This window comes from Anser anser, assembly GCF_964211835.1.
Source record: "Anser anser genome assembly, chromosome: 3".
Taxonomy (NCBI): Eukaryota; Metazoa; Chordata; class Aves; order Anseriformes; family Anatidae; genus Anser; species Anser anser.
This window is the reverse complement of record NC_139722.1, coordinates 109,555,845-109,583,050: the sequence shown is the minus strand read 5'-3', so window position 1 is coordinate 109,583,050 and position 27,206 is coordinate 109,555,845. Positions and strand designations below refer to the sequence as shown.

The 27,206-nt window shown below is 41.5% G+C and overlaps 1 protein-coding gene across 11 annotated transcripts in view; it reads left to right on the top strand.

Annotated features, from left to right (window-relative positions):
* The window catches only part of ATL2 (atlastin GTPase 2), a 41,170-nt gene extending 17,296 nt beyond the window's left edge, over positions 1-23,874 (top strand). For 7 of the 11 annotated variants that reach the window (XM_083832163.1, XM_083832169.1, XM_083832159.1 and 4 more), the window contains 13 exons: positions 2,236-2,516; positions 7,477-7,611; positions 9,054-9,158; positions 10,258-10,308; positions 12,456-12,512; positions 13,511-13,603; positions 13,867-14,005; positions 14,819-14,946; positions 17,272-17,328; positions 18,574-18,645; positions 21,235-21,666; positions 23,041-23,055; positions 23,673-23,874. In XM_083832163.1, the coding sequence (XP_083688289.1) occupies positions 2,236-2,516; positions 7,477-7,611; positions 9,054-9,158; positions 10,258-10,308; positions 12,456-12,512; positions 13,511-13,603; positions 13,867-14,005; positions 14,819-14,946; positions 17,272-17,328; positions 18,574-18,645; positions 21,235-21,666; positions 23,041-23,055; positions 23,673-23,792 (1,685 nt within the window). In that variant the 3' untranslated portion in view covers positions 23,793-23,874. The other 4 variants (XM_083832164.1, XM_083832167.1, XM_083832165.1 and 1 more) reach the window with 2 other exon arrangements.
* Positions 23,875-27,206: the final 3,332 nt, after the last annotated feature.

The following is a 27,206-nucleotide window of genomic DNA, read 5'->3' as shown; positions in this document are numbered from 1 at the left end:
AAAAGTCTCTTCTTGGAGCTATTTAATGTTTTTTTATTAATAGAAGTATTCCCTTTGTTTCTAAGCTGTGATGCCAAAGGCTTTCTTTACTGTCAAAATCTTCATGCCTCACTGGGGCCTCCTATGTTTTCTGGCTTACAAAGAATGCTTTCTATGTGGGCCAAATCTTGCTTTGTGAACTTTTTTTTTCAAAAGAGGGCTTATTTAGTTTCTGAGAATAGAAAAGTGTTAGCTGAAGGTGAGATCTTTTTTTTTTCTTCTGAAATGGCAACCAGTACTGTATCAATGTAGTTTGTGTAGCTTGATGTCCTGCTGACAGCTGCTCTTAAAGTTATTCCTTCCGTTTGTCAGACATGCTGGTGTAATTTTTTTGGCCTGCTTTGTCAACCAGACTGAGTGAGGCTGATGCTTGGAGCCGTTTTGCACACCCACTTGGATAATGCTAGTGTGGTTCTAGCTCCTTAGGGTTTACACTCCAGTTTACTTCCTGGTCAAACCAAGTTCTCCACTAGCTTTATATACTCAAACCAATACATACATATCTTTTAAAAAAGATTTAGTGCCGCTGGCCTTTGAAGCAGCACGAACATGATGATTGGAAGTGTCCCCTCTGATTTGCAAGAAAGTGAAATGCTGTCAGAACTGTCTAAAGAGAGCTTTTGGAAAAACTCCAGGGTCACCGTGTTACCAATCTTTCAAGTCCCTGATAATGACTCAAATGTCTCATTACATCCACAAAACAGCGTGTTAGAGTCCTGTTCATAAGTCTTGCTGAGGATGGGATCCTTGGATGCAAGATCTGGTGGGAATGATTTGGCGCAGGTCCTGTGGGCACTGACAGGGTCTCTGCCATGGATGAATCCAACCACGGCGGGCTCCGTGGTGCCTCGGGGCACATAGTGCAAGAAGATGCTGCTCCTGCAGGAAGCATGGGGCCGTGTAACACACCTGTGTACACTGTGCGACTGGAGATGGCTGCTTCATTCTCTTGGCAGAAGTGATGCTTGTAAATGTTGGCATGACGAGCAGTCCAACGGACTGAAACTCAGACAGTGATGTTCCCAGATGAGTAACTGTTAGGAAGATGCCTCAGTAAGGTTTGTGCATGTGGACTTCTCACAGAATATGGCAAGCTATAAATCTGAGTTTTGAGGCAATTCTGTACACACAAGAACCCTTCCAGAAGCTCAACAGGAAAACTGGGATCAGGCCAGTGGTGGAGTTCCTTTTTTTTTTCTCTAGGACAAACTTCGTTATTGTGGTACTTGGACAGGAGGAGAGACTAGGTTACACTTTTGTGTGGTTGTACTTTTTAAAGGCCTCTAACCTAGTAACTCCTGACTTCTGGAAGTCAGAAAGATTAAAATACTGTTACTATTGGGATATATGTCTGTAGGACTGCGTTGTTTTTAGTTTATCATTCATCAGTGATTAAATCTGACCTGAGTTGTAGTTCTTTCAGCTACTGAAAGAATGGATGCTGAAGGGTTGACCTGAAAGACTAAAAAACGAGCTCCTAATATTCTCGACTCTGTTTTGGAACACTTGGTACTTACTCTTACTGAATCATGTTTAATAATGTGTCAGAGGAAAAAGTATGAAGCCAGAAACTGCTTCAGTGCTTGTTTTTTTTTAATCCCCAAAATGTTAGGCCTTACATGTGCAAACAAGCTTTTTTCCTCTTGCAGGCAGTGAACAGTCACTCTGAAGTCTGTGTTGTATTTGAGAATTGAAACAGGTGTAATGAGTTGGAATTAGAAAGAAGTTTAGTCTTCTGCTGATGTAGTGCTGGGGTAACATACTAGGTCAGAGGTCTTGTTTGTACGTGTTGGCTACCAAAACTGACAGAAAACATTGTTTTTTCACAATTATAGATGACCACTGTCCTCTGCACTGTTCCAAAGAGGGAAAAAAAGCTTCCTTCAACTATTTTTTTTCCAGATAAGAGAAAAGGCTTGTAGGTTTTTAATGCAAGTTATTCTTAAGAAGCCTTAAATTGGTTTTGATGCTATAAAACCAGTTTTCTTTTGTGATTTGTTAAAACTCAGGGAATGCTGAAATCTGAAATGTAGACAACGTGCCAGGTTCGAAAATGGACAGGGAACAGCTATTGATCTTGTCTGCACACATGCGTTCCCAACATCATCAAGCCCAGCTTGAGTTTTCACTTCACAAAAATGTCTATAGTGTCCTAATCTCTGATTTACTAACGTACTGTAACCTGTCAATTTGCAGGTAAGCATTATGAGGAGGAAGAAGAGGAGGATGCTCTACCCGACTCAGATGCCCTGCCAGACTCGGATGACGAGGTGGATTTGGAGAAGCCGCGCCCCATCCAGATTGTTCTTGCTCATGAAGATGACCATAACTTTGAATTAGATGAAGAAGCATTGGAAAAAATCTTGCTTCAGGAGCACATCAAAGATCTTAACATAGTAGTTGTGTCTGTAGCAGGAGCTTTCCGCAAAGGAAAATCTTTTCTGCTGGACTTCATGCTTAGATACATGTATAACAGGGTGAGTAATTCGGACTTCTCCCTGCAGGAAAAAATAGTTTGGTGTTTTAGTTGTTCACCTTTGTATTTGTTGACTTGAGCACAAACAGTAGGCCATTTTTTTTCTTACAGCAGCTGGCTTACTCTCCATCTCTAAGTATACTACTACTCCATGAAGAAGTGTACTTAAGTGACAATTGTGTAACATACATTTGCTGCAGCTATGAAGTAGATTATTGGTGTCCCGATATGAGTGGATTTGAGAAGAACTTGAATAAGGAGAGCATTCAAGAAGGGCCTTCTAGTTGAGGGCTGTGTAAGGCCTTACCCAGGTGGTGGCTTGGAAGGATCTTGCTTTCACTTGGCCTCCTGCAGTCAAGTTGTAGCACTAGCTTATCAATTGCTGCAAAAAGAATCTTGTCAGGTAGCTCCTGGAGGACTAATTGCGTTTACTGAGATACTGAAATAAGACAAAAGGGAGAAAGTCTCTTATTTGCTGCTTGGAATGTGTCTCTGAACCTAGTCCAAGAATTTCTTAGATCCTTTTAAGTCATGGGTTAATGAATGCCTAATCTGAAACTTAATTCCTTCTTAGTTTGTAGTTTTTGGCTGCTGTAGTTTTGTCTCTACTGTACTTTGAATTATTGGCTGTTAGGGAGAAGATGGCATAGGGCTTTTTGTGAACATACACATCTGCCTGTCATGGGTTGTGCTGCGTTTCTTTTAATCTGCACAGTGAATATTAACAGTTTAGTATTTTACTGCTTTTGGAACTCTTAAGGAACAGAATGGATTCCTTTTTGGTCATGGTTGTTTGGAGTTGGAATTCACGGTAGCAGAAATTAACCACGATTGCATCTATTTTGCTTTTGTGCTAGCTGGCTTGAGGAGAAATCAAGATGAACCCTGCAATTACAGGAAATATGGGAATATTGTGAAGAAGCAGCTGGTAGCTGGCAGATGAGGACTTCCTTTCTCTCACTCCAAGTAGTGCTTGCTATTGAATTCTTCTCACTGGTCTGCCAAGAGCTCTGTAAGAAAGCCACTGAGGATGTTGGTAGGAGGAATACAGAGTAGCAAGCTGGCGCTCCCAACTTCTTGAGACTAGGGAGAAATAAACATTTCATTGATATGGCTATTCAGTGGATCACCTTTTGTGTGTGTATAAATCCTCTGTAGTGTCCTGTTTGTATTACAGCAAAAACAACAAAACCAAACAAAAACTTCCAAGAAGTATAGCAGTTTGAGCTAAATGGGTACTAAGTAGAGCAGTGCTAGTTCTTTCCAAAAATAGGCTTGGTCTTTAATCAAACACTCTAACTTACAGATTGCAAAACAAGTTCAGAGAGCAAAATGGATTGGGACACTTTCAGCCTTGTTTAATAATGTGCCTCTGTTCACTGCACTGTACAGTCACATTTCTCAGTTTTCTATAGGTGTCCTTCAAAATACCATTTGTTTCGCTATCTGAAGAAGACAAGCTCAGCTATCTAGTGTAACAACATCACTTGCCTAAAAGGCTCCCCTTCTGCTGCTTCTTGCTCTCCATGTGCTGCTTCTGACCAGGCGTTTGTGTTCTCAAGCTACAATGCTTGCAGGCCCTTAGCTGAGCTAATTCTACTCGCTGATGCCTCAGAGACGCTGTACTTTGCTGAATTGTTTTCCTGCCAGCTCAGTGACGTAAACTGGCTTAGGGAAAGCGTGACAAACATCAGAGCCACTGCAGACTGAGTGATAAGAGTTGAGGATGAGAGAAGATGAGTGCAACGCCTCTTCTTCTGATCCCTGCTGGATTTTATCAAGTCAAACGGTGTCCTCTGTGTTTATGCAAGTTTGAGTACAGTTGGGGAGGCCTTGGTATAGTTTTGTATTTTTTTAAGTCTGATCTCTTTGTCTTCAGGCTTAATTAAAGTATGTATTTACTGTGTAGTAAATGTTGGCCCTTGCACAAAATACCAATGCATCCATGTTCATTTCATACACTGAACAAGCAATTCTGGGCTATCCTGTCCCATTGATGTTAAAGTCTGTGGTGAAAAACTTGCCAAGATATATCAGAATCCTGTTTTCTTGTCTTACCCCAAAAGCTGGGGGTCATGTGAAAAGTTACTGTTCTTGTGCCAGTTGAAGTCAAAGGTAGGATTTTGAAATGGCTCAAGCTGGTCAGTTTCTTCAGCGAGAAGGGTGGCATCTCATTTCAAGCACTGATACTTAGTGTTAAGATTCATTATTTGAAATGGGACAGAATAATCTGCCACAAAATTGCAGCGGTTTTGTGTTCAGCAAAGCTGCTGCAAGGATCCTGTGATCTCTGTTGCATTGTGAACCTTATTAAGAGTTAGGTGCAGAGACACGAGTAAATTTAGATTTGAAAGCTTTTTCTTACAGGGGTGTGACCTTTCTAGATGCACTGCATATTGATGGCACTAAGCAAATAAAGCTGTGTTGGTCACTTCCTTAGTATGGAATATTTAAAGGGGCTATGATACAGAATTATAGTGCAACTTAAAGCTTGATTTCCTTTAGGAACAAAGCCTTCTGTTTCACTTCTCCCATCTCTTGAATGTCTTTTAAGCCAACTTAATGGATGGAGTTTAAAGCACTGAGTTCCTTGGAAAGGAAAGAGGGTGTAATAGGAATACTTCAGTGTGATGCAGAGCTCAGAGTCAGAGACAGACTTAACTGCATAATCCACAGAATGAAGCAGCTTGGGCTGAACTTGTGCTTATTAAGACACCATATTTTTGGTCTGAGCTTCAAGTAAGGGTAATACATTTCTGGACCAAATTTGGAAAAAGTATTCTTCCAAAAGTATTCTTCCTCTTCTGTAAATTAAGAATGGATCATATTGTTGAATACATTTAACAGTTTTTTTCTGAAAAAATGAAAACCAGTCCACTACTGTATACCTGTGAGATCTGATTCAGCATTGCAGAACTGGATCTTGGAGTGTTCTGAAGCCCAGAGCAGTCTTGGAGCTTCACTTTCTGCAGTGGTCAGTGGATAAGTAAATATCTCTTTGGATGATTTAAAAACCAAAACCAGCAACAAACACCCCCCCCCCCCCCCCCCCCAAAAAAAAAAACAACAAAACAACAACAACAACAAAAAAAACAACAAACAAAAACAAACTACTTCAAGGGAACACTGTTCAGGTTGTGTTTATTTTCACTGGTGAAGGTGTATGTGCATAAAACAGAAAAACTACCTGTAAGGAGCTGTGCCTCTCTTCACTTGGATGCCTGTGCCCATCTTCTGTATTTTGTTTCTGCTCATCTTATTTTTCACCTTTGCCATGTTTCATCCAAGTAGCAAAGCTGAATGGTGTGCACTTAGTTTGGGAGTATGCTAATGCAGAACTGCTTAATTGACTTTCTCCTCTTAGCATAGGCTAGCTCTGCAGAAAATAATGTTGCTGGGCATGAAGAGTGTACACAGTTATCATTCCTCTCCTCCGTCCGTTTTTGAAATAAGCAGTTTCACTTACAGTAAGTATTTCTGTTCTGTGCAGCCCCTGGGTGCCACATGCTGCTCTCCGAGATGTGAAGAGGTCTGTTTTGAGCTCTTCTGAAAACTTCCAGTGTAGAGTTAGCAAGTTAGATATTACAGCCTAGTGCACGGAGAAGTCTCCCCTTTGACCTCCTTTAAAAGCACACTTCCCTGGCTGGTAATCTTCTCTGGGTGGTCAGGGGCAAATTCTTTAAGAGTGTTTCCGTTCTTCTGTCAGCATGCTGTGCTCTAGCCTGTAAAATAAAGGCTTTGCCCTAAGCCCCCTCTTTACTTAAACTTTCGTCTGTCTACCACTTTTCCAGGATTTCAGTGTCTGTGTGTGTATATATAGACACATCACAGTGAAAGTTCCCCAGAGTGCCTGTTCATGCTCCTTACTTCCACAGCACATAAACTGCATTTCTGGGTTATATCTGTTCGTATGATGTCTGGGATCTTTTGTGTGAGCCACTGCTCCATGCATTGCTTGTCCTTGAGGACTGAAGACCTCGTTCCAGTACCACTGGCTGGAACTGTTAGCTGCAGACTGTACTTGGATCTGACAGCCTTTCCCAAAGTGGGTGACTTGCCCATAAACTTGTAACGCGTATGGTGTGTTGACTGATGTGTACCAAACTCTCAACTTGATCTTCTTCCTTGAATCCTAATCACTTAGTCACAGACAAAATACTTTTTCTGAAGTATAGATTATGGATTGTCTGGTCCTTGCCTATTCTCTTTCACTTCCGCAGGCTGGCAGTGTGAGTCTTGTGCTGGTCTCTGTTAGTGTAGGGGTTTAGATGCTTGCTTAGTTTCAGCAGTTGACCTATTTGTGAGAGGGGAGGGATTAAGTCAAGGTTAGGTTTTTGTTCCTTGTGGAGTTTTTAACTACAAAACCAGCTAAGCTATTAATAAATAAGCTTCATATAAATAAACTTAATAATAAACTTCTTCACAGTGAGGGTGACAGAGCACTGGAACAGGCTGCCCAGGGGGGTTGTGGAGTCTTCTTCTCTGGAGATACTCAAGACCCATCTGGATGCCTATCTGGGCACTTTGCGCTAGGGAACCTGCTTTGGCAGGGGAGTTGGACCTGATGATCTCTAGAGGTCCCTTCCAACTCCAACAGTTCTGATTCTGTGAAATTATGCTCCTTACACTGTTTTGAAGAGAAGTGCATGGGTCACATGGAGTAGAACTGATGGACAAAACTGAGCTGTTCTCACGGAGTGCTTGAGACCTGAATGCTGTTCACGTGTACTCTTCAGAGGCTGAAGAGTTGTGCAACTGCTGGAATACGGTAGACTCCAACGCAAAACTTCCTTGTGGATCATCCGCAACATACAGCAGAGTAGCGCTGTTGCTTTTAATACTTTATGTAGTGTTGTCAATCAGCTTGGAGGAAAATGCGGGAATGCCATGGAAGTCTGCTAAAACGTAGCATAGAAAATCTCCTCCTTGGTATTTAGTAAGTTTTTCTTCTTGTTTTGTAGACTTCTCCTTGCTGGATAGGTGGAAACACTGAGCCTTTAACTGGGTTTACATGGAGAGGTGGATGTGAACGGGAAACCACTGGCATTCAGATTTGGAGTGAAGTGTTTGTAATTGATAAACCCAATGGAACAAAGGTAAGTGCTTGATTTAAATAGGTGTATGTGGTGATTTTTTGCCTCTGGGTGAATAGCTTTAATGCCATGGTTTTAATGGAAGCAGTTCAAAGATGCCTTCCTGTGCGTTCAGTAGCTGTGTAATATGTTTGGAAACCTTATATCAGTGCAGGTATGAGTCTTCCTGCTGATTTAAAAGATTCAGTCTCCAACAATAGTCCCATTCTTAGATTACTTTATTTTGGCAAAGTCTACTTTGTCTAGGCTTATGGGTGGGTTTTCCTGTGGATGTTTTAGAGTTGCGTTGGCTATAAATACCATGTATAGACAAATGTTGTGATAAGAACAGTTCTAACAAACAGTGTTGGTTTTGGAATTGAGTATGTGCTCTAGCTTGTAATTCTGTTCTAGTGAAATGCAGCACATGGCTGTAAGTATAATAAACAGTTTTGGTGTCTTTAAGCTGGTCCTGCTGTGTAGTTTAACAGGTAGTCCACAAAAAGAAAAAGCATGTCTAACAGTGGGGTAAATGGCACAAACTCTATGCTTATCAAACCTGTTGAACCTTTTAACTCTAAGTCAATCTAACTGCATAGTTTGGTTTTGGGTGTTTATTTTCATACTGTAACAACTTCTAATGTTATCAGTAAACGTTTGCTCTGTAATACCAGTGCTGTATTCTCAGCTATTTGTGTTCTCCTGAACTGTAAGCTCTTGATTATTTAACTTTCATAGCCTTTGCATTGCTGAGGTGAAAAGGGAACATCTGATGGTTAATATGGGACACTGATCTTAACCAGCTAGTGGTTTAGAGACCTGCAGAAGGTTTTATCAAATTTTATACCTAACCAAACAGTTCTCTGGCTAAAAAACACTTAAGTTTTGAGGATCTGTTTGTGCTTTCGAGAAAATAAAATCACTCACTTGTTCTTGTTTATCAATCATCTCTAACTGAAAGAGAATGGAATTGTAGTAGCTTCCAAAGATGACAATTGGACAGATAAATTCATATCAAGATCACTTCATTTCTGTGTGGTTCTAGCAGATGGTCAGTGTCATTGCTTTTTTTGGAAATAATTGTTTAAGACACATTTTAAAGCAACCATCTCATACTTAGCTAGCAATCCAGTACAGCTTATTAGAGCTGAGACTGAAGTTCCTCCAGTGAGTAAGAGCTACCTTCTACTCTGCTCTGTGCCTTGTTGACCTGAGGGATGCTATTTCTGTGGGAGAGGGTAACTAGTGTAGCAAGGCCAAGGACATAAGGCTGATGATATGGCTTTGTATTGCTGCTTACTAATCTGTAGGTGTGCATAAATGTGTGTGCAGGGAGCTGGCTGAGGTTTAATAAAGAGGTATGGAAGCAGAGAGATGCTCTACTTGAAACAGAATTTAACCCAATGACCTGGAGTTTGAAAGTGTAACAATTTAGTTAACTATTGCTGCTCTTCAAAAATCTCTAGGTTGCTGTACTACTCATGGATACCCAAGGTGCCTTTGATAGCCAATCCACTATCAAAGACTGTGCAACGGTTTTTGCTCTGAGCACCATGACGAGTTCTGTCCAGGTGAGAATACCTGTGCTGACAAATAATGACAGCTATAGGAACCCTCTTGCCCAAGTATGCAACGAGTCTCTCTCTAGCCATGTTTAGAAAGTTCACCTGCGTATGTTCCTCCAGCTATTACTGAAGATTTCATATTTAATGTCCCAGTTTTCAGTGTTATATAGGCAAGTTTCTCTCTGGAATCAAGGTCACTCAAGGCTATGCTGGTTTAAATTGCTGACTGAACTGGGGAATTCCAAACAAAAATGTCAAAGTAGCAACTGCATCCATACTAATGTAGTACAGAACCTTTAAGACTTTAGATGACATAACTCAGGATGAAACTACACTGATCTGTTAAATGTACCTCTGCTGCTATGGTTAAATTTCTGACAATTCTCTTGTGCTATGCCCAGAACTCCTTTTAGGCTTGTGTCTTAATGTGCCAGAAGCAAGCAGGTTTTTAAGGGATGTCAAGTGACCTTGTTCAGACATACTAAAACATCAAAGTTAACAGGAGTATTTAGAATACTGCCTCTGCCTTGTCCCTGTCCCCCTGCCCTTGTTGCTGTGGTTAGGACAAACTGTGGATTATTGATACATCTTTGAGTTTACTGCTGTTCAATATTGGTTGAACTTATTGAAGCAGTTGTGAGCACCCTGGAGAAAGCCCAACTTCTCCAGGAAGATTTTGGAAGCAAAAAACTGATGAACTAACTGCTCAGCTGTTTCCGTGTCAGAGGTGATGCTGCTAAATCACTGAGTCCTGAAGCACTTAGACTTGAGTATGACAGATGGGTATGCCCTTCTCAGTCCTCCTCTCTCACACCCATGTGATAATTTGAAGCATTCAGCATTCTTACTAATTTCTTTGTGGCTTGCTTCCTTGGAAAGATGATCTGGGAAGGATTAGGGTGGTCAGCAGTGATTTTTGTCCCTACTACTTGGTATAGGGAGTGACTTTTTTGAGATGCATTCTTTGATACTGTTCTAGAGGCTGGCTTTCAGGTAGTTAGACATTTCTGGAGGTGGTTAAAATAAATACTCAAGATGTCTAACAAAGGCTGCGTGAAGATAATGGTTTCAAATTACATTTTAATTCCTTTACTGTCTCTTACAGGTATACAACTTGTCCCAGAATATTCAGGAAGATGACCTTCAACACTTGCAGGTAAGAATATGCTGAATTTAAATTAAGCTGTTTCTGAATTAACAGTCTGGAAATTGTTCTTGATTTTACTACTAATGTAACTGTGATTTGAGAGCAGCTTCCTACTTTATATAAAACGTGAAAGCTGACCTGATACTAAAACTAGTTCTGCCTATTAAAACGTTATTTGCATCAACTCCATGATGCTGTGATGCTTCCTCTGTGCTAGTGTAGATGTAAAATAGCATAAGCTCCTAATTTGGTGAAATCTTAACTTTCAAGTCTGGTCTGTACATAAGAAAGTCTGGTCTCTATGTAAGAAGTCCCAAAATTCCTGAAAGGATTAGAATGGGAAATGATTTATGAAAGCACTTAAGAAGAAGCTTCCCATGTTTCTTCTTTTTCCTGAACATAAGAAAATGGATAGTGTTTCATAATTAGTTTCTAATGAAATTTGGGAGCTTGGATCAGGGCAGGAAGAATATCTTCTACTCGGAAAGAAACCTTCTCTAGTTTTTCATCTGAAAAACTTCTACAGTCCAATTTTTGCCTAGAAACAAAAGCAGGAAAGAGTTGTCCTCTCACTACTGTGGAGTTTTCATCCTCGAATGGAACACTGTGATCAAAGGCCACTGAATTCTGGCTTCATATGAATGGTGTAAGAACCTTATCTCCTTAAGTTAAAATCTGTGGCTTCAAAGGCTAGCTTGTGTATTAACAAATATCTGCCTGTGCTCAGGCCGTGACCTCGTCACAGCTTAAAACTGTTTTACGTGTCTTCTGATTGAAAGGACTCCTGTCTTGTTCAGTGCTGCGAAAGACTGGCTGCCAATACTGGAAGTAGAAATACACTAACTCAACATAATCTTGTGATGCTGTTCTCAGTTAACAGAATTGTATCGCTGGACCAAAACCAAACAAAACCCACAGGAAAAGCAAACACCAAAAAAAAAGGTTTAGTAAATTATTTGAAAGCTAGGCTTTGCTGATCGCTCTGGTCCTTTGACAGTCTCAGTGCAGTCTGAATAGAGTGTTCCCTTTCTTTTATAGTAGATGAGATTTGAGGGAAGAAAGGGAGGAGGAGGGCAATAAATATAAGAAAATGCTTGCATTCCCTGCCCACTGAAGATGGGGACAAAGAATCATGGACTGAGGGAAGGAGATGTTGTTCTGAAATACTCTTACTCTTTGGCTGCATTTGTTTTTTTGTGTGCAGGAGGGAATGGAGTGGGGTGGTAAGTCAGGATCTCAGGAACAAGCCACTCATGCGGGTGCTCGAGCTCTTCAGAGCTTCTTCATGCTCAGGGTGACAAGGGCTTAGAAGTTCACTTGTGTCAAATTAGTCTTGTAAGTTTTCAGATACTCTTGTGACTGACACAGGGGAAATTGTCCTTTCAGCCACGGACTTTTTTTCTGAGGTGTCCGAGGGATTAGCTTTAAAGCACAGGAACAGTTGCCTTGTTCTAGAGGGCTTCCTTCATCTCACTCTCCAAAGTTTATAAAGGGACTAGCAAGGTACCCTCATCTGACTGTGTTAAACTTGGCTGAAACAGCCAGCATGTGATTTTTGTTCTCATGGGTTTGCTGGCCCACTTAGTCCAGTGAGGAAGAATGCTGCTTTTAGCATTAAAGATGGTGAAAGCAACCAGGCAAAGACAGCTAGCGCTTTTTTCTGCTGAAGAGAGAGAACAATTATGAGTTAAGGTCACAGGCTGAAGTAGAGATCTGGGAAGCTGCTGAACTTGGCTAGAGCTGAGGTCCTAGGCATTCAAATGCAAGCCAAGTTCCTTGAGATTTCCGGGAATGAATTTTTTGTGGGAAGTAAGGGGGCAAGTGTTAGACAGGGGTACCTCCTTAGCCTAGGTGACGAGTGTTGGAAACTGCCTGGCTGAGAGAGACAGTCAGCTTTCCTCTGAGAATAGCCCACAGGCCACCCACTTAGAGCCATGGTGTAGTGACAGTTCTGGAGTGGCAATGTGAAACCAGTGGAAATTTGTCTCCTCCCTGAATTTTACTGAAGATTGGTGTACTCGTTCTTGAGCTGCACTGACCATTCTAAATCCATAATACAATTTAAGATTGAATGCATTATCTTCTAGTGACATAAAGGATTGTTACGGTAGAAAACCGTTTTCTGTGTGTCACCCTTACACTCTTCTTTCTCTCAGTTGTTTACAGAATATGGAAGACTAGCTATGGAAGAAATATACCAAAAGCCGTTTCAGGTAATTATGCGTGTTAAATGTGTCTGAGCAATTGAACGTGTAGAAAATTATCTCAGGATAATTCACGAAGAGAAATTAGTTGGGCTGAAGCCAGTCTGTTCTTTACGAGACTGGTTTTCCTTCCCTGTCACCATGTTTCTTGGCAAAAACAGTGGAAGAATGCTGAAGACAATCATTTTAAGCAAGTATAGCTTTGTGCCTGAGGTTTAAGCATAAAGGAAAGGAAGTGCCAAGTGATGCACTGGCCTTAAGGAGAAAGGTTTCATGTTTCCTTCCTAGTCATTTCTTCTTGAGGTGTGGTTGGTCTTTCCTGGTGCATGGTTCTGAATATAGGTCGTATGGCCTTGAAGAAATAGAGGGACGTTGCGTTTTCATTATTTGAAGCATTAATGGCTTCAGTATCTGAATTTTTCAAAACTGCTAGCATCTCCTGACTATTTCCTGGGCTAGAGGAGGGTTTGAGGCTTCTTCCGCTTAGCGGAGACAAGGACTGAGACTTCTCCAAACCTGAATTATCAGATGATCCTTCTTAACCTATAATGCTACCAGCAGTGAGTTTTTAAGACTCTTGTGTCTCTAGAATATTCAGCCTGCAAATGTGAGTCCCTTACGTTCTTGTGACTGGCCCAGGCAAGATGATGTCTTCATCAAGCACCTCATCTCATATAAGATTAATGTCAAGGTTTGTTCTCTATCTTCAGCTGACAGGAGGAAACAACCGCATGTAGTCCTTCTGGGGTAGTAAAAGGCAAACGCATAGAACAGGGAACATCTTTTTGAGATGCTGAATACTTCCTTTCAGATCAGGAGTGAGTTGCAGTTGTGTATATTGGTGTATTTTCTTAAACTAGCAACCACTTGCACCACAAAACTACAAGGCTACTTAATTTAGAACAGCTAAGTTTAGAATCTTTTAAAACTTCAAATAACCACATGTGATAGTTCTTGATTTTAGGAATGATGCAAACCGTTCACCCCTGTTGTTCTTCCTTTTACAGACACTGATGTTCTTAATTAGAGATTGGAGTTACCCGTATGAACATGCATATGGTTTGGAAGGAGGAAAAAAGTTCCTCGAGAAAAGATTGCAGGTACGTTATTTCCAGTAGTCCTACTCTGATCTAACTTCAGTGACACCTTATTGTCAAGATAGTAATGCACAATGATCTAGCTCTTAAAATTTGTTTGTGGTGTTCCACTTATGCATGGTTCTTGGGTTCTCTACATCTTTAACATCTTTAGGTTCAGAAATAAGTCTAAACACGCTTGTGCTCTTATTGCTTTTAAACTGGTGTTTAATCTTCAGGTACTGCAAATCTGTATTAGCAGCTCTTACAGCTTTTTTTTTCTTCAGGTAAAGCAAAACCAACATGAAGAGTTACAGAATGTAAGGAAGCATATTCACTCCTGTTTCAGTAACCTTGGCTGTTTCCTGTTGCCCCACCCTGGTCTTAAAGTTGCAACAAATCCAAATTTCGATGGGAGGTTGAATGGTAGGAAGCTTTCCATTGTGTTTCTTGATTCAGATCACTGAATTCATTTTCTTTTTATCATGGAAGTTAAGCACTGAAATAGTTGGCCATTGAAATGCTTGATTAGAAAAGTGTAGGGCTAAAAGGTGAAATGATAGAATCTAGAAACGCGTATTGTGTGTTCTTGGTTTAAAGGTAAAATGGAATGGATATCTTTATCTGGATGTTGATTGTAATCTTGATTAACTTGAGACATCCCTAAAGGTCATATAATAAGGATTCTAAAGAAAAATAAAGGTTTCAGAGGTGAGCTTTCATAAAATGTAGACTTTCCTTTTTAGTTATTGAAAGGCTTTTCTGTAAGAACTCTCAAAAGCAAAGGTCAAAAACTAGAATGACTAAAATAACTGTAGGCTTCTGCTACCACAAATTGAGAAGCAGTTAGGATTCTTCCAATTACTGCTTTTCCCCCAACAGAGGGAATATATCAGAATGCAAAAATCTTGTTTTCAGCCTTTGCCAGTAGTAGTTTTCCCACTGACAAGTTCTGTGGGACAGATCTGTGGGTTTGTGTAAGATGTTGGTGTAATAGGGAAAACGCACTTCGAGTACTACAAGGACTACAGGGTCCTGTTCTTTCGGTTTGAATTTAATATTTCCAGAGTAAATAGAACTTACTGAAGCTATAGTATGTATTTAAGCCTTTAAATATTTAAAAAATGCAGTTAAGACTTGTGGTGGTATTATGAGGGGTTATGGGTTATCAGTGTTCCTTTGGGAAACATAAGATTAAATACTAACCACTGTTCTCTGAACCGGATTGAATTTTACTAGATATAGACGAGGATTTTAAGAAAGAACTACGGAATTTGGTACCATTACTGCTTGCCCCTGAAAACTTGGTAGAAAAAGAGATTAGTGGATCCAAGGTGACCTGTAGAGATCTTGTAGAATACTTCAAGGTAAGCAAACTTATGCTAATTATTTTTGCTAATGGCTTAAAAGAAAGTATTCTAATTTTAGGGCATGTTCTTCCCAGAGAAGATAAAGGTATCTAGGCTGACATTCACTGATCAGCTCACTTTTATTTTCATTTCATTACTGTTTCCAGAACTGGTACACAGCTTCCTAACAGTGCAGCTCTTAACAGACTACTATTGGCAAAATAGTGCTTTTTTAAAGTTTGTAAATAAGCTAAAAATACTTCAAGCTATATTTGAGATTTTTATACTGTTTTGAAATTCTGGTTTCGCTTTTTTTAAGAGGTTTTTGTATACAGATAGTAAAGCAGCCCTTAAGCTTCTAGATATGCAGTAAAAACTTCAGATATTTTTTCCCTTCCATTTTTTTTACTTGTAAGGAAGATGCTTTTTAAACACTTATGTGTAACAACATTTTATGCTGTAAAATATTTGTGGATACCTGCAGCTGTTAAACTCCTGAGCTGTTTTGGTATCATGGTGACACCAGCAGTAATGTGGTAACACAATCCCTACATCACCAGGAATTGGTCTGATGTGTAGCCTTTTTTTTGAATTGGAATGGCTTAAACAGTTAGCTCTGTATGAGAAAGTAGCATTCCTCAAGGCATTAATTTTGCATCGCTACTTTTGAGCGTGCATGTTGAAGGCAGAACAGAGCTGATGTTATGAAAGTAGTTATGCAAGGGGTGAATCTGAGACCAGAACTCTTAACACTTATAAAAGGTTACTTTATTTTGCAAAGGAAGGACATGATGTAGGATGCAGAAGTCATGGCTGCGCTGACAAGGATAAAATCATCTCTGGAGCTCATATGCTCAGTCTCTGTGTTTACATGGCTGTATATCACTTCTTGTTCCATTTTCTTCTGTAGTAAGACTCGATCCCATATGGTGCAGGGAGTGCATGTTCAACAGCAGTTTGGAAAGGAGTGCACCCTAAAACTGAGTGTGACATCTCAGCTATTGAAAAGCTGCCTGATTCACTTTGCAGTAGCCGGTCTGGGATCTGCTAAGCAGGGTGCTGTGGGAACTCGGTAGTTGTGTAACTGAAGAGGACTGCTCTCTTGTGACTGTGGATCTAAAGCTGAGATCGTGAAGCCTGACTTGGAAACTGGAGGGCTTTTACTCAGAGGAAATAGCTACAGAAGCAAGGAGGGTGTCCTGGGAGCAGAGTCCTGTATAACTCTTTTTGTAGGTTGTCCTACCACCTAGAGCAGAAGTCACATAGGGACCCTGATGACCTTGTTCTTGTCTCCTTTAGGGAGAAAATCTTCAGGACAGAGGACTGTAGACAAGCTGGGGGGAGAGCAGTAGTAGCATGGAGAAGAATAACCGCCCAGCCTCTATGGGGCTGTTCATGGCATGGCTTTGTTGGTTTAATCTGTCCCAAGAACTGTGCTCTAGGGCACGGGCCATCTTGTGGGCTGGAGGAGATACATGAAGGATGTTCTCTTCCAGCCTTGTGAAACCACAGTGAAAGAAAGCACCCGAGGATTGGCAGGGTGGGGAACAGAGGGACAGCCTGCCTGCTTGGCTTCCAGTGGTATTTTGGCAGTTCAGCACCGTATGCATTCCAAGGGAATTCCAAGGGAAACAAGGCATGGGGAAATAAATTATGCTTTGGGGCTGTTTGGACAGACCTCTTGCCAGAAAACCTGTGCAAGTTAGTTGTCTTCATGGTTTTGGAGGAGGGCTCCCTGCCTAGCAAAGACCTTCTAATGCATTTGAGGGAGCAGAAGCCTCTTGCCAAACCTGTCACTTTTTGAGATAGTGTCTGTCTTTCCTCAAGGTACTCTGCAACTTTGCCAGGCCCGAGCCTCAAGTGCACAGACCTTATTTATGGAAGGCACGGAAACTTGTATTTTGAAGTGGAAGAAAGTCTAAAAGTAAAAACACGCACAGACCAAACTCGGTGGCTTATTGGTGCTTGCACAGAAAGAAAGCCTGTCAGCCACTATTGAAAAAGAAAGAACCGCTTTGATAGAGGGATGAACTACTTATTTTCATACTAATAAGAGCATGTTAATTGAAATGCTTTGTTAAAGTATTGCTTCTATTTACTAAAATGGGAGATTAATAAGGAAAGTACTTTTTACTTTGGGAAAGTAAAGGAGTTAAAGCACTGGGGGTAAATGGGTGAATGCCAGACCTGTATGTGTGGGGAAACTTGCTTCATTGAATACTTACCATTATTACAAAGTAATGACTTATGAGCGCTCTATCTTTATATAATCCCTTTTCTCTCCCTCTCCTCAATCATAAATGCTTAGGAAAAAGAAACCTCTTTTTTATTTATTCCATTTAGGCTTACATTAAAATCTATCAAGGAGAGGAGCTACCTCATCCGAAGTCTATGCTGCAGGTATTTTCTTTTCTTTCAAATAACCTGATAGAAAATGTGTATTTCATAAGTCCTGTGCAGTTGAAGGTCGTGAATGCTGGGAGTCTGCAGCTCCCACACAGAGCGGTAGCTCTTGAAGGAGCTGTGCACTTTGAAAGCAGACTGAGCTGTGTAGCCTGGGCACACATTTCTTTCCTCAATCCCATCTACCAAATGGAGCAGGGGGTATAAATGATTGCTTTCTTTTTAACTCCTTCAATTTCAAGCATGTTTCCTGTAACTTGCTCTTTTGTCAGTATCTTTCAGACTTTATTCACAGGGCTTTTAGTATCAGATGCAGCAGACAGAAAGGAAAGAGCTTAAAGTAATGTCTCGGTGTTGGGCTCCTTTATCGCATATGTGGGTTGTTAGGTTGGATAACTACGCTGAGTTAAGGCCTGTATCTTTTTTACATCTTCTCTGGATCAACCCAGAAATGAACTTAAAAATGATCTGAACACTAACTGATTGTAAAGGTTCAACACAGAGCTTTACACATGGTTTGGGTTGAAGAGTTTCCATCCAAGTATGGACTCCAGGACTGGTTTTAGCCATTTCATATTTATAAGACTTTTTAAAATTAAGATTCCTGTGTCACTTCATTAAGATAAGAAGGACAAATAAACACCCGGAACAGAGTCAATGATCCAATTCTTTAGATGTTGGCAGGAGGGATGGTTCAGAAAACTTGTCACAGTGAAACAAAGGCTGCTATCGTTTCTTCTAATTAACATGCCATAGATGTGGCTGTGAGATACAGAAGATGCCATCTTGCAGGATGAGCTGGAATAACTGTCCTTCACACAAGGTTGAAAGTTGCCTTAAGTCCTTACAAATTCTGACACCAAAACTGCACATAATGCAGGAATATTGGCTTGCTTCTTTCTTCACAGGTAGTAATGTATCAGGATTAATATTTAGTAGTTTAGAGATCCTTACTTGCTTTTTAACAGTAGAACATTCAGAAGAGATTGCTCATGATGACAAGCCTGTACAAGCACATGGAATTTTGTCTGCAGCTGTACTAGAAAGCCGAAAACCCCTTTCTTCTACTCACTCTGTTTTAGTATCTATCATTAACCTTCCTTTGTTCATGTGGGGCATTTTCTTGGCAATCTCAGTCCTTGGTAGTCCTTGGTGGTTGTGGGGTATGTTGGGCAGTGTAACTACAAGCGTGTAACTTGCTGGTGATGCTGTAGTGATAACGTGGTGCTCAATGTTTTCTAGGCAACAGCTGAGGCGAACAATCTTGCTGCTGTGGCAGGAGCAAAAGACTTGTACAGTAAAGGCATGGAGCAGGTATGATAACACAACTTTTTAACTGTTTGCATGCAAATATGGGCCTTCAGTTTTAGTGTTGTTTGGTGTAGGCTGTGAGAATATTAATGGGGAAAAGTAGCTTAGGGTCCAGGACTTGTGTTTTCTGTCCCCTGCACTGAGGTTAGATGTCTGATGCAGCAAATCCAGGATTCTTTGAGATGGAAATCGGTGGGGAGGTGTGGGAATGGGAGTTTAATATACCACCTGCTAATTCCTGCTGCTGATCTTAAAAATCCTATAATGTGAAATGTGCAGACAGGTGAGGAAATGCGTGGTGGGTCAGGGTAGACCCAAGGGTAGAGTTCTAGAATGGCTTCACACTTTTGAATAGTGGTTATTCGTTAGCTGTCAAATGTGTGGATTAAAATCCTTTTTTTTAATAAATAAAAAAAGAAAATCTTTAATCCAAAAACTATCTTGTCTGGAAAAAAAGCATGCAATTTCCTACTTGCTTCTTCTCTTGAAGGTAGTGACTTACACCACTCCAAGCTGAATGTCTGGATGGACTTCATCCTTCAACTTCATGGTGTTAGCAGTGTTTTACCATGGCAAATTCTGGAAACAGTTGCATGTCTTGCAAAGCTTAACAAGACTATGCTTATTTAGAAACTCTGCAACAGGACCAGTGGGTTTAAATGTGTAATCACATGGGTGATGTGCCACAAACAGCTCCCCGTTAACTGGGCTAATTCTGGTCTTAATCACTGAAGTAGCTTTCAGTTTTGAAGTTAGATTAAGACTTGATGCTAGTGGCAGGCTAGCCAGCTTCAGTTGTTAGCAGGCTGTCTTGATAATGCTGGCATAGAGGGATTCCTTCATTTGTTTCCATTTTTGGAAAACCTCTTGAAATAACTAATGGGTTGCTTATATTAAAAAAAAAAGCCAAATCTTTTCCTACCTTGACTCTTTACTGGCTGTTGAGATACTGTACTCAAAAGTCTTCTTACTTGGGGTGAGGGATAAACAGAAACAGATGTGCTCTCAAACAGACTTTGTTTCCATAGTAATTTTCCGCAGTGTTGTGTATATTTTTGTGTCACTGTAGAGTGTAGTGTAGATAAAAACACAAATGTCTTAAATCAATTTTAATCCAGAGGTCTCAATGTTCTTAATGTGACATGACTTTGAAAGTTCTGTTTTAGGAACAGCACTTAAGACTGGATTATACATGGATGTTTCTTACTGTACTGTCCGAGTTCTACTCGTGAACAAAAGCCCTCTTCTGCTGAGTGTGCATAAACAAAATACTGTTCCCCTGATGACCTTAAATGTAAGGAACAACAGATGCAGGCACACAGAGCATGAGAACAGTGGTAGTACTTGTATGGCAAGCGGTGGTCTTGATACATCAGAAGCTCCTAGTGTTTCAGTACTCTGGGCAATGTGCAAAAAACAGTTCTGGAGGTTGAGAGACCTGTTTTCCAGGGAGTTTTGCCAGGTACAGAGAACTGTAATAAGGAAAAATCAGGCAGGTGCTTGTTAAACTTGATCAAGGGACAGCAGATGCGGTGATGGTGTCAGGATCCCGTTGCTTTGAAGAAGCTAGTCAGTGAAGCCATGCATCTTGTGAGGCAGAAAGGGTATGCTGTACTCTGAGAAAGTGATCTTTTCTGTGCCCTGCTGAAGGGAAAGCAGCAGGAGGAGGTTAAAGGTGTTGTGCTCAAGACAGAAGGTGGCAAGCACTGCCTTGTGGCAGGAGAGAAAAGGCTGTAGTTTGACAACATATGGAAAGAATCTTTAGTCTTTAAACACGGACCCTTACAGTCAGACTCTGAGTTGGAGCTGATCTGAGCAGTTTGGACCTTTTGGCCTAGGTAATCACCAATCATAGTCTGTAAGAGGTCAGACATCAGTGTTACAGGGAAGTCCGTCACTGGAGTCTAACTGTTTTCATACCCGTGCTGATTTAGGGAGAGGAAGACGTCACAGGTATCTGAGTCCATGGTTTCTTCCCTTCAGCAGAAACATTCTCTCACCAGTTGATCTGAATCAAGCCTAGAGGACAGTATAGGGAGGAACAGGCTTAAGGTGTCAGCAGCTAGTTCTTGTTTATTCGTATCACCTGGTAAGTTCCCTGGGACCTGCAAGTGGCAGCAATAAGCAGGAAGTTGCTGAGTGTGCAAAATCTACCACATTGGTGTCCAAGTTCAGCAGTGAACCTCTCACTGAGGTGGGTGATGTGGTGTAAAAAGCTGAGGGGAGGGCTTCAGAGTGCTATCTAACCTTCCTCAAGCCAAGCTTTGTCTGCCTTCTGGTGTTCCTTATTTCACCTTTTCATAACAGGAGAATATGTTGTGGCTGATGTCCTCTACTGGGCTTGTCCAAAGGGAAGGACTAAAAGTATTAGTTCTGTCATATGCTATGGCTTTGTATATGAGCAGATAAGGCTCTTGCTGGGCCATGATGCACAGAACATTTGGCTGCTTCACTTGGGATGGGACTCTGGACCTTAGCGAGCCAAGAAAGTTGCAGGAGGTGGTCTGCTGGCTTGAGAGATGGGCAGGTTTGTTTTCAGTACAGCACAAGATATTCGGGATGCACTGACATCACCTCTGATTGTTCCTACAGATTTGTGGAGGAGATAAGCCTTACATTGCCCCAGCGGACCTTGAGCGGAAGCACCAGGATTACAGAGAGTCGGCTGTCAGGCAGTTCTGCTCGGTGAAGAAGATGGGAGGGGAGGAGTTCTGTCGGCGCTACCAGGAACAACTTGAGACGGAAATCGACGAGATCTATGCAAACTTTGTGAAGCACAATGATGGCAAAAACATCTTTTACGCTGCTCGTACCCCTGCCACTCTATTTGCAGTCATGTTTGCCATGTATATAACCTCAGGACTGACTGGGTTCCTTGGTATGAACTCCATAGCTACCCTGTGTAATCTCGTGCTGGGGATAGCTCTTATATCCTTTTGTACTTGGGCATACGTTAAGTACTCTGGGGAATTCAGAGAAGTTGGAACAGCCATTGATCAGATCGCTGAAGCTATATGGGAACAGGTTGGTATTTGTTTTCATGAAAAATCTTTCCTTGAGCAAACATATCAAATAGTTTCTGCTCAGTGTTGTGAGTAAAAAGCTGGTCTAGACTGAAGGGAGAATACTAGTTCTACTGTAGGGAAAATCAGGTCAGAAGTACAACCACTCTGCAGTAAGTGTTGCCCCACACAAGGAACATTAAACCGGGAATGTTATTTAAATATGTATGTACGTGTTACATAAAGGCTTTACTAGGTGCTTGGATGGTAAGAGTGGAGGGACTTGTTAAAAATCTTACTACTTCTTGGAGCAGAGAATTGTGCTTTTAAAGGTAAGTTTAAAGTGGCAAACTTGCACTATGGATGTGGTGTGTAAAATATTTCAAGAAGTGTGGAAGGTGGAAACACTGCCCTCTCTCACCTCACCTGATGGTGTGACACTGGAGGACTAATTAGACCTCCAAGAAAACTGGCTGATGAGTAACCAGACTAACATGCGGTAACTGCTACAAGAGGATGTACAGCAAGTTTCTTCCTCCAGGAAGACTTGTGTAGTCTGTGACCCTTCAAGTAACACAGTTGGTGCAACTGCTGTTACAAGAAATACATGCCAGACAGACTAATCCTTGAAGGAACAAGAAGACTTCAGTGTGAGAGAACCAAAGGCCTCTACAAAGATTTTGCCTGAATCCAGTTGACGTAGCTGTCCTAGTACAGCCAGTGCGGAGAACTCCTGACCAACTCTTCTGAGTAGCTTTTCATTTTTTTTCACTCAAATAGCTTCTACAAGGTATAGGCAAATAACTAACCGGAAACTTCTAAACTGCTGCAGTCTTCTACATCTGAAAAGTGACTTTGTTCCAGGCGAATTGTAGGCAGTGGTACACTAAACCTGTCCATGAACGATTGTGTAAGGTTATGAATTGCCATGTGAAGTAACTGGAGAGAAAAAGTGGATTTCATAATAAGAAATTGAGCATCAAGTACTGAAATTTGAGTTGCAGCCCTTGGCTAGTGGTTAAAATTGAGGCTCTTCTCTACCACCGTAGCTTCTCGCTTTGCAGCTCGGGGTTGAAGAGCACTGCAAGAAAAGTAGAAGGTGTCAGCTGGATGTGTAGTGCTCACTGTGATAGCACTACTGCCATAGGATACCTGGAGCATGTAGGGTTTGATTTGATTTCCAGCCTTCCCTGAGAAGGGGGAGAGCTTGGTTTATGGCATCAGGAGCTTGCTGGTTATGGGCCAGAAGAAGATGGTCTCCAGAAGAGCTTGCTGATGGTATTGTTACAGTTGCACGATGCTGATAACGGGGCAAAGTAGCTACAGATTCTGGTCGGAGTCTCTTGTATTATTGTTCTTGCTATTGATTTTTCTTTCTTTTCCTTCCATGCTTCAGAGGAATCCCAGGAAGGTAAGAAGTTACTGGCGATCTTTTTTTTCTGAACTTGATTGCCTTTTTCTGCTGCTTTCTAAGAGCCGGTTTCCCTAACAGCTCAATTCATATTTTAGGTGTTTTCCAAACTCTTTGAAGTCCTTAGATGCCGAACGATTCGCCATGCTCTTACATCAGTGCCGCGACAGCGACTCTCATCCAACAATAACAAGAAGAAAAACTAGCCAGTATTTTTAACTTTCTTTCTGTATCTGAAGCGTTCACACTTAAACATATAGGACAATAAGCTGGACCGTCTGGGCCGGTCTGCATAAATGATGTAACCATACCAGACTGATGCTGCATATAGGGTATGGAATTGCACATCCATCTTCTAGGAACTATAAAGTGGTTTGAATTCAGAGAAATACTGCTGTATAGGAGGGATATCACTTGTGTTTATAGCATGTGGCTGATTTAACCTCATTACTGCAGCAGCAAAACTCATTTCTCTTTCAGTTCATGCCAGTTTGTTTCAGACTTCAGCATTCCAAGTTTTTTCATTATTTCAAGTCTCATCTTTTTGTATGCGTTTATATTTTCTTTTCCTTGGTTACCTCATTTTTTTGTTTCTTTGCACGTTTCTCATTCCACAGGTGTTGAAGCCCATGAGTGATAATTTGGTGGAGGATCATATGAGACAGTCTGTTAAAAACTCTATCAAAGCAGGCCTGACCGAGCAGGTGTCTCACCATGCCAGACTAAAGACAGACTGACAGTTCATCTCCTCTTCAACTCTGCCCTCTCATCTTAGACATGCTTGCTGTACCATGAGAACTCAATAAAAAAAAAAATAAACCAAAGTTTACAATCAACTGTAGAAGTAGTTTAGTGTGACTGGCTTCACAGATCGCTGCCATCACCTGGGGAGAGTAAGTTTGTCAGTGCTCTGCTTCTGAGACAAACTGGTGCCATGGAGACCGCTGGGGTGGGAGGGAGGGGTGCGTGTTTTTAAGTATAGTCCTGGTGAACTGTGCATGTGTGCGTTTCGGGGAGTGTGTGGGGGAGGCGTTTTTCCCCCCGTGTTTGAGTTGATGCAGTTTCTGGCTTACAGTGGGGAGCCTGTCCTCTGCAGGAGGTAATTTCAGGGAAGTAGCAATCCAGACCCACCTAAAGGGTGCTGTCACCAGATGTACCTAGCTCTGCGACATCCCCTTGCCACCCCTAAGGCAGGAGTTGTTCTGTGTATCGAGTTGGTGAAGCCGTTAGAGCCACTCCGTTGCAGTATGTATCTTGCTTTACTGCCTGTTGTACCAGTGTTACACAAATGCATGTATCGGTTCCTCACACCGCGGATGGCAGAAGTACCTGGTAAGGGAGGCGGTGGGTCAGAGCATATGGTGTCTTGCCTTGAACTTGCAGACCTGGTCCCGAGGGAGGTGCATATCAGAACTGAGCTGTCTTTTTCTGCAGTTTAGCCTTCATGTATATAATATTGCCATTAATTCTACTGGGGGAGAAATTCCATCCAAAAACGTTGCCTACAGCTACCAAGCAATGAGTTAGGATTGTCTGTACAGTGTGTTTAGTTTTTATTTTTTAAGAAATCACAGATAGGGCATGTATATGAAATATAAATATATAAATACGATTTTGTATCAAAGTTTTGTAGTTTATGGCAAAACCTGGTTCTGTGGTAGCTAAGTGCAGTCCCTGTAAAGGAATGTTTGTGGCTCATGTAAATGTGTGAATGCATCAACAGTTTGAAGTTTTTTGATATATTTGTGATATTTACCTGCCTTGAGCACTGCAATCTCTCAGCCCCTTGGGAAAATCAGTGGGAATGTTTGTTGTGAAACTCTTGTCCTCTGTTGCATTTTAAAGTTATTTCCTGTAATTTATTTTCAGTACATGATTAAAATCAGTTGTGTATATATGAAATTAAATTCGTGCTTATTTTTAAAAGATGTTTAAGTATGTATTCTACTACATAAACTATGTCAAATACTTATCCTGACAATTATGTAAACAAATTGTCTATTGTACTTCATAGCTTTCTATTGAAGCTGATGTTTCTCTCATGCTTGTCTCTGAAAGATGACATTTGTCTAGCTCATATCCCCTCCCTGTTTAGGAAAACTTTCTGCTCTTCTAAAGCACGCTTCTTGACTTGTGGAGTTTGTCAGCTTCTGCCCTCCGACAATTGTATCATTCTGAAATCTTGTTACAGGATCTGTTTTCACTCTTGACTAAGCATCAACTAAGGCGTTTTCAGATGTGTGGAGTATAAGGGCAGCTAAAGGAGTTTACTGCTGTAGTTTCAGCTGGAAATGACTGTGTGCAATAGCTTGTATTTCATTTTTTTCTTCATTCCTAAGTAGTAAAAATTTCCATCAATGTTTGAGCTTCATCAGGCTCCCCTCTCGTCAGGGAGGGAAATCATCTGTTTAGAACTAAAGCAATTGCACTGTGACTTTTGTACCCTAAGGAGCTTCTAGGGAGTGGTGGTTGTTACCTGTTTTCCAGAGATTAGGGCTCAGCTCCAGGTGAATGATGCTGAAGATGAGGTAGGAATGTTGCATTTTATGGTATCTTTAAAACTGTACAGATTAAATACTGTTATTTAAACAATCTAACACTTTGGTGCTGAATCTCTTTTCCTTATTAGTCAAAAGACTGAGGAGTCGTGTAGGTACCTTGGAGTGCCATGCTAGCCCTCTGCCTTCGTGGAGAATGCAAGAAGTTTGTCAGCTGTGAGGCTGCGCTGTGCCCTGCAGTCATGGTGAGAGCAGAACCCTGCCCAGGGGGTGACCCTAGTGAGGCTGGAAGACTTGATCCAGACTACTCTACCCTTTTAGTATCAGAGGGCTGGTGGTGTAAGGGAGTGGGGTAGGGGAGAGTTCTGAACCCTGTGTCAGGAAGCTATGAAATGAATGCTTAAGGGCCCAGAGAACGGTAGGGACAACTGTCATCCTTCCCCCACTGCCCCAAGTTCCCATTTTGAAGGTTTAGATTAGTTATTAATGTTAGGGGGCTTGTCTGCACATGTACATACATATACAGAGCACAGGATTCTCCTGCTGCTGTGGCCAAAGAGATGTGAAACCAATCATGGTGTTAACAGTAGGGGCTCACTTCAGAGTGAGGGAGGTCAGTGGTGCAGGGAAGGGTACTTGGGGACTGTGCAGAACTTGCTGTGGGGTGTTTGTGGGAGGAACCAAAGGCAGGAAGAAAGGAGAGATCAAGGTGATTTTGGGGAGGAACAAGTGTGGGAAATAGAAGGTCAAGGGCATAGAAGGTACTGCTTGTATGTCAACAGGTTGCTGGTGAGTGTGCTTGTCTGTCTTGGGTCTGTGTGATCGCTGCGTTCTGACCTGTCCTCTCCTGTAACTCTATTTCTAACCTCTTCCTGGGTGAGGGGACTCAGGTGACACCTGAGTGTGACTGGTGTGGGACCTTGGGTCATGGGGGCTGTGGAGAGATGGGAGTAAATGGCAAGCAAGTGCCAGCAGCTGTAAAACCAGGGTGTGCATTAGTGTAGAATATAGGTCCAGGTTAGCCAGCAGGTAGGTAAGTGGCCTGGGAGCCAGCTATTGAAGCAGCCCCAAGTCCAGGCTGGATGCACTTACAGTTCTGAGGCAACCAGGGACCAGAGCTCCTGTTAGAGGCACTGGAAGCACCTTGGGAGGTGCAGGGGTGCCCTGAGACACATTTGTAGTGTGGGTGCTGCCCTCTGTGGGAGGCAACTGGAGACAGAACAGGCCCTGAAGACCAGTTACTGGAAATAATTGTGCCTTAAAGGCCAGTGCTGGGGAGTGCATGGGTGTTGTGGGAAAGGTGTCAAGATAAAAGATATTTTCTGTTAATTCCGGAAAAGTATGAGTGTTAGTGGTTATTCTAGTGTGGTTAGAATGTGAACACATTCCCAGCTGGCATCAAGTTAAACAGAAACTCAGCTTTACAAACTTCTGCTGAAGTCCCCAGGTTCCTTGTAAGGGGAAAATATTCATCCAGAATAATGTATTTAAAAAAAAACACTCTGGAAGGTCATAAATGACAGGAACCTTCTATCTTGTAACTCAGTTTTCGTAAAGCAGCTTAGGAACAAGTCGCTTGCCATAAGCTTTTTCTGTGTAAGGCTGATCCCTTGAGAGGCAAGAATAAGTTAAAATCTAAAAAGTCTGTTAGCA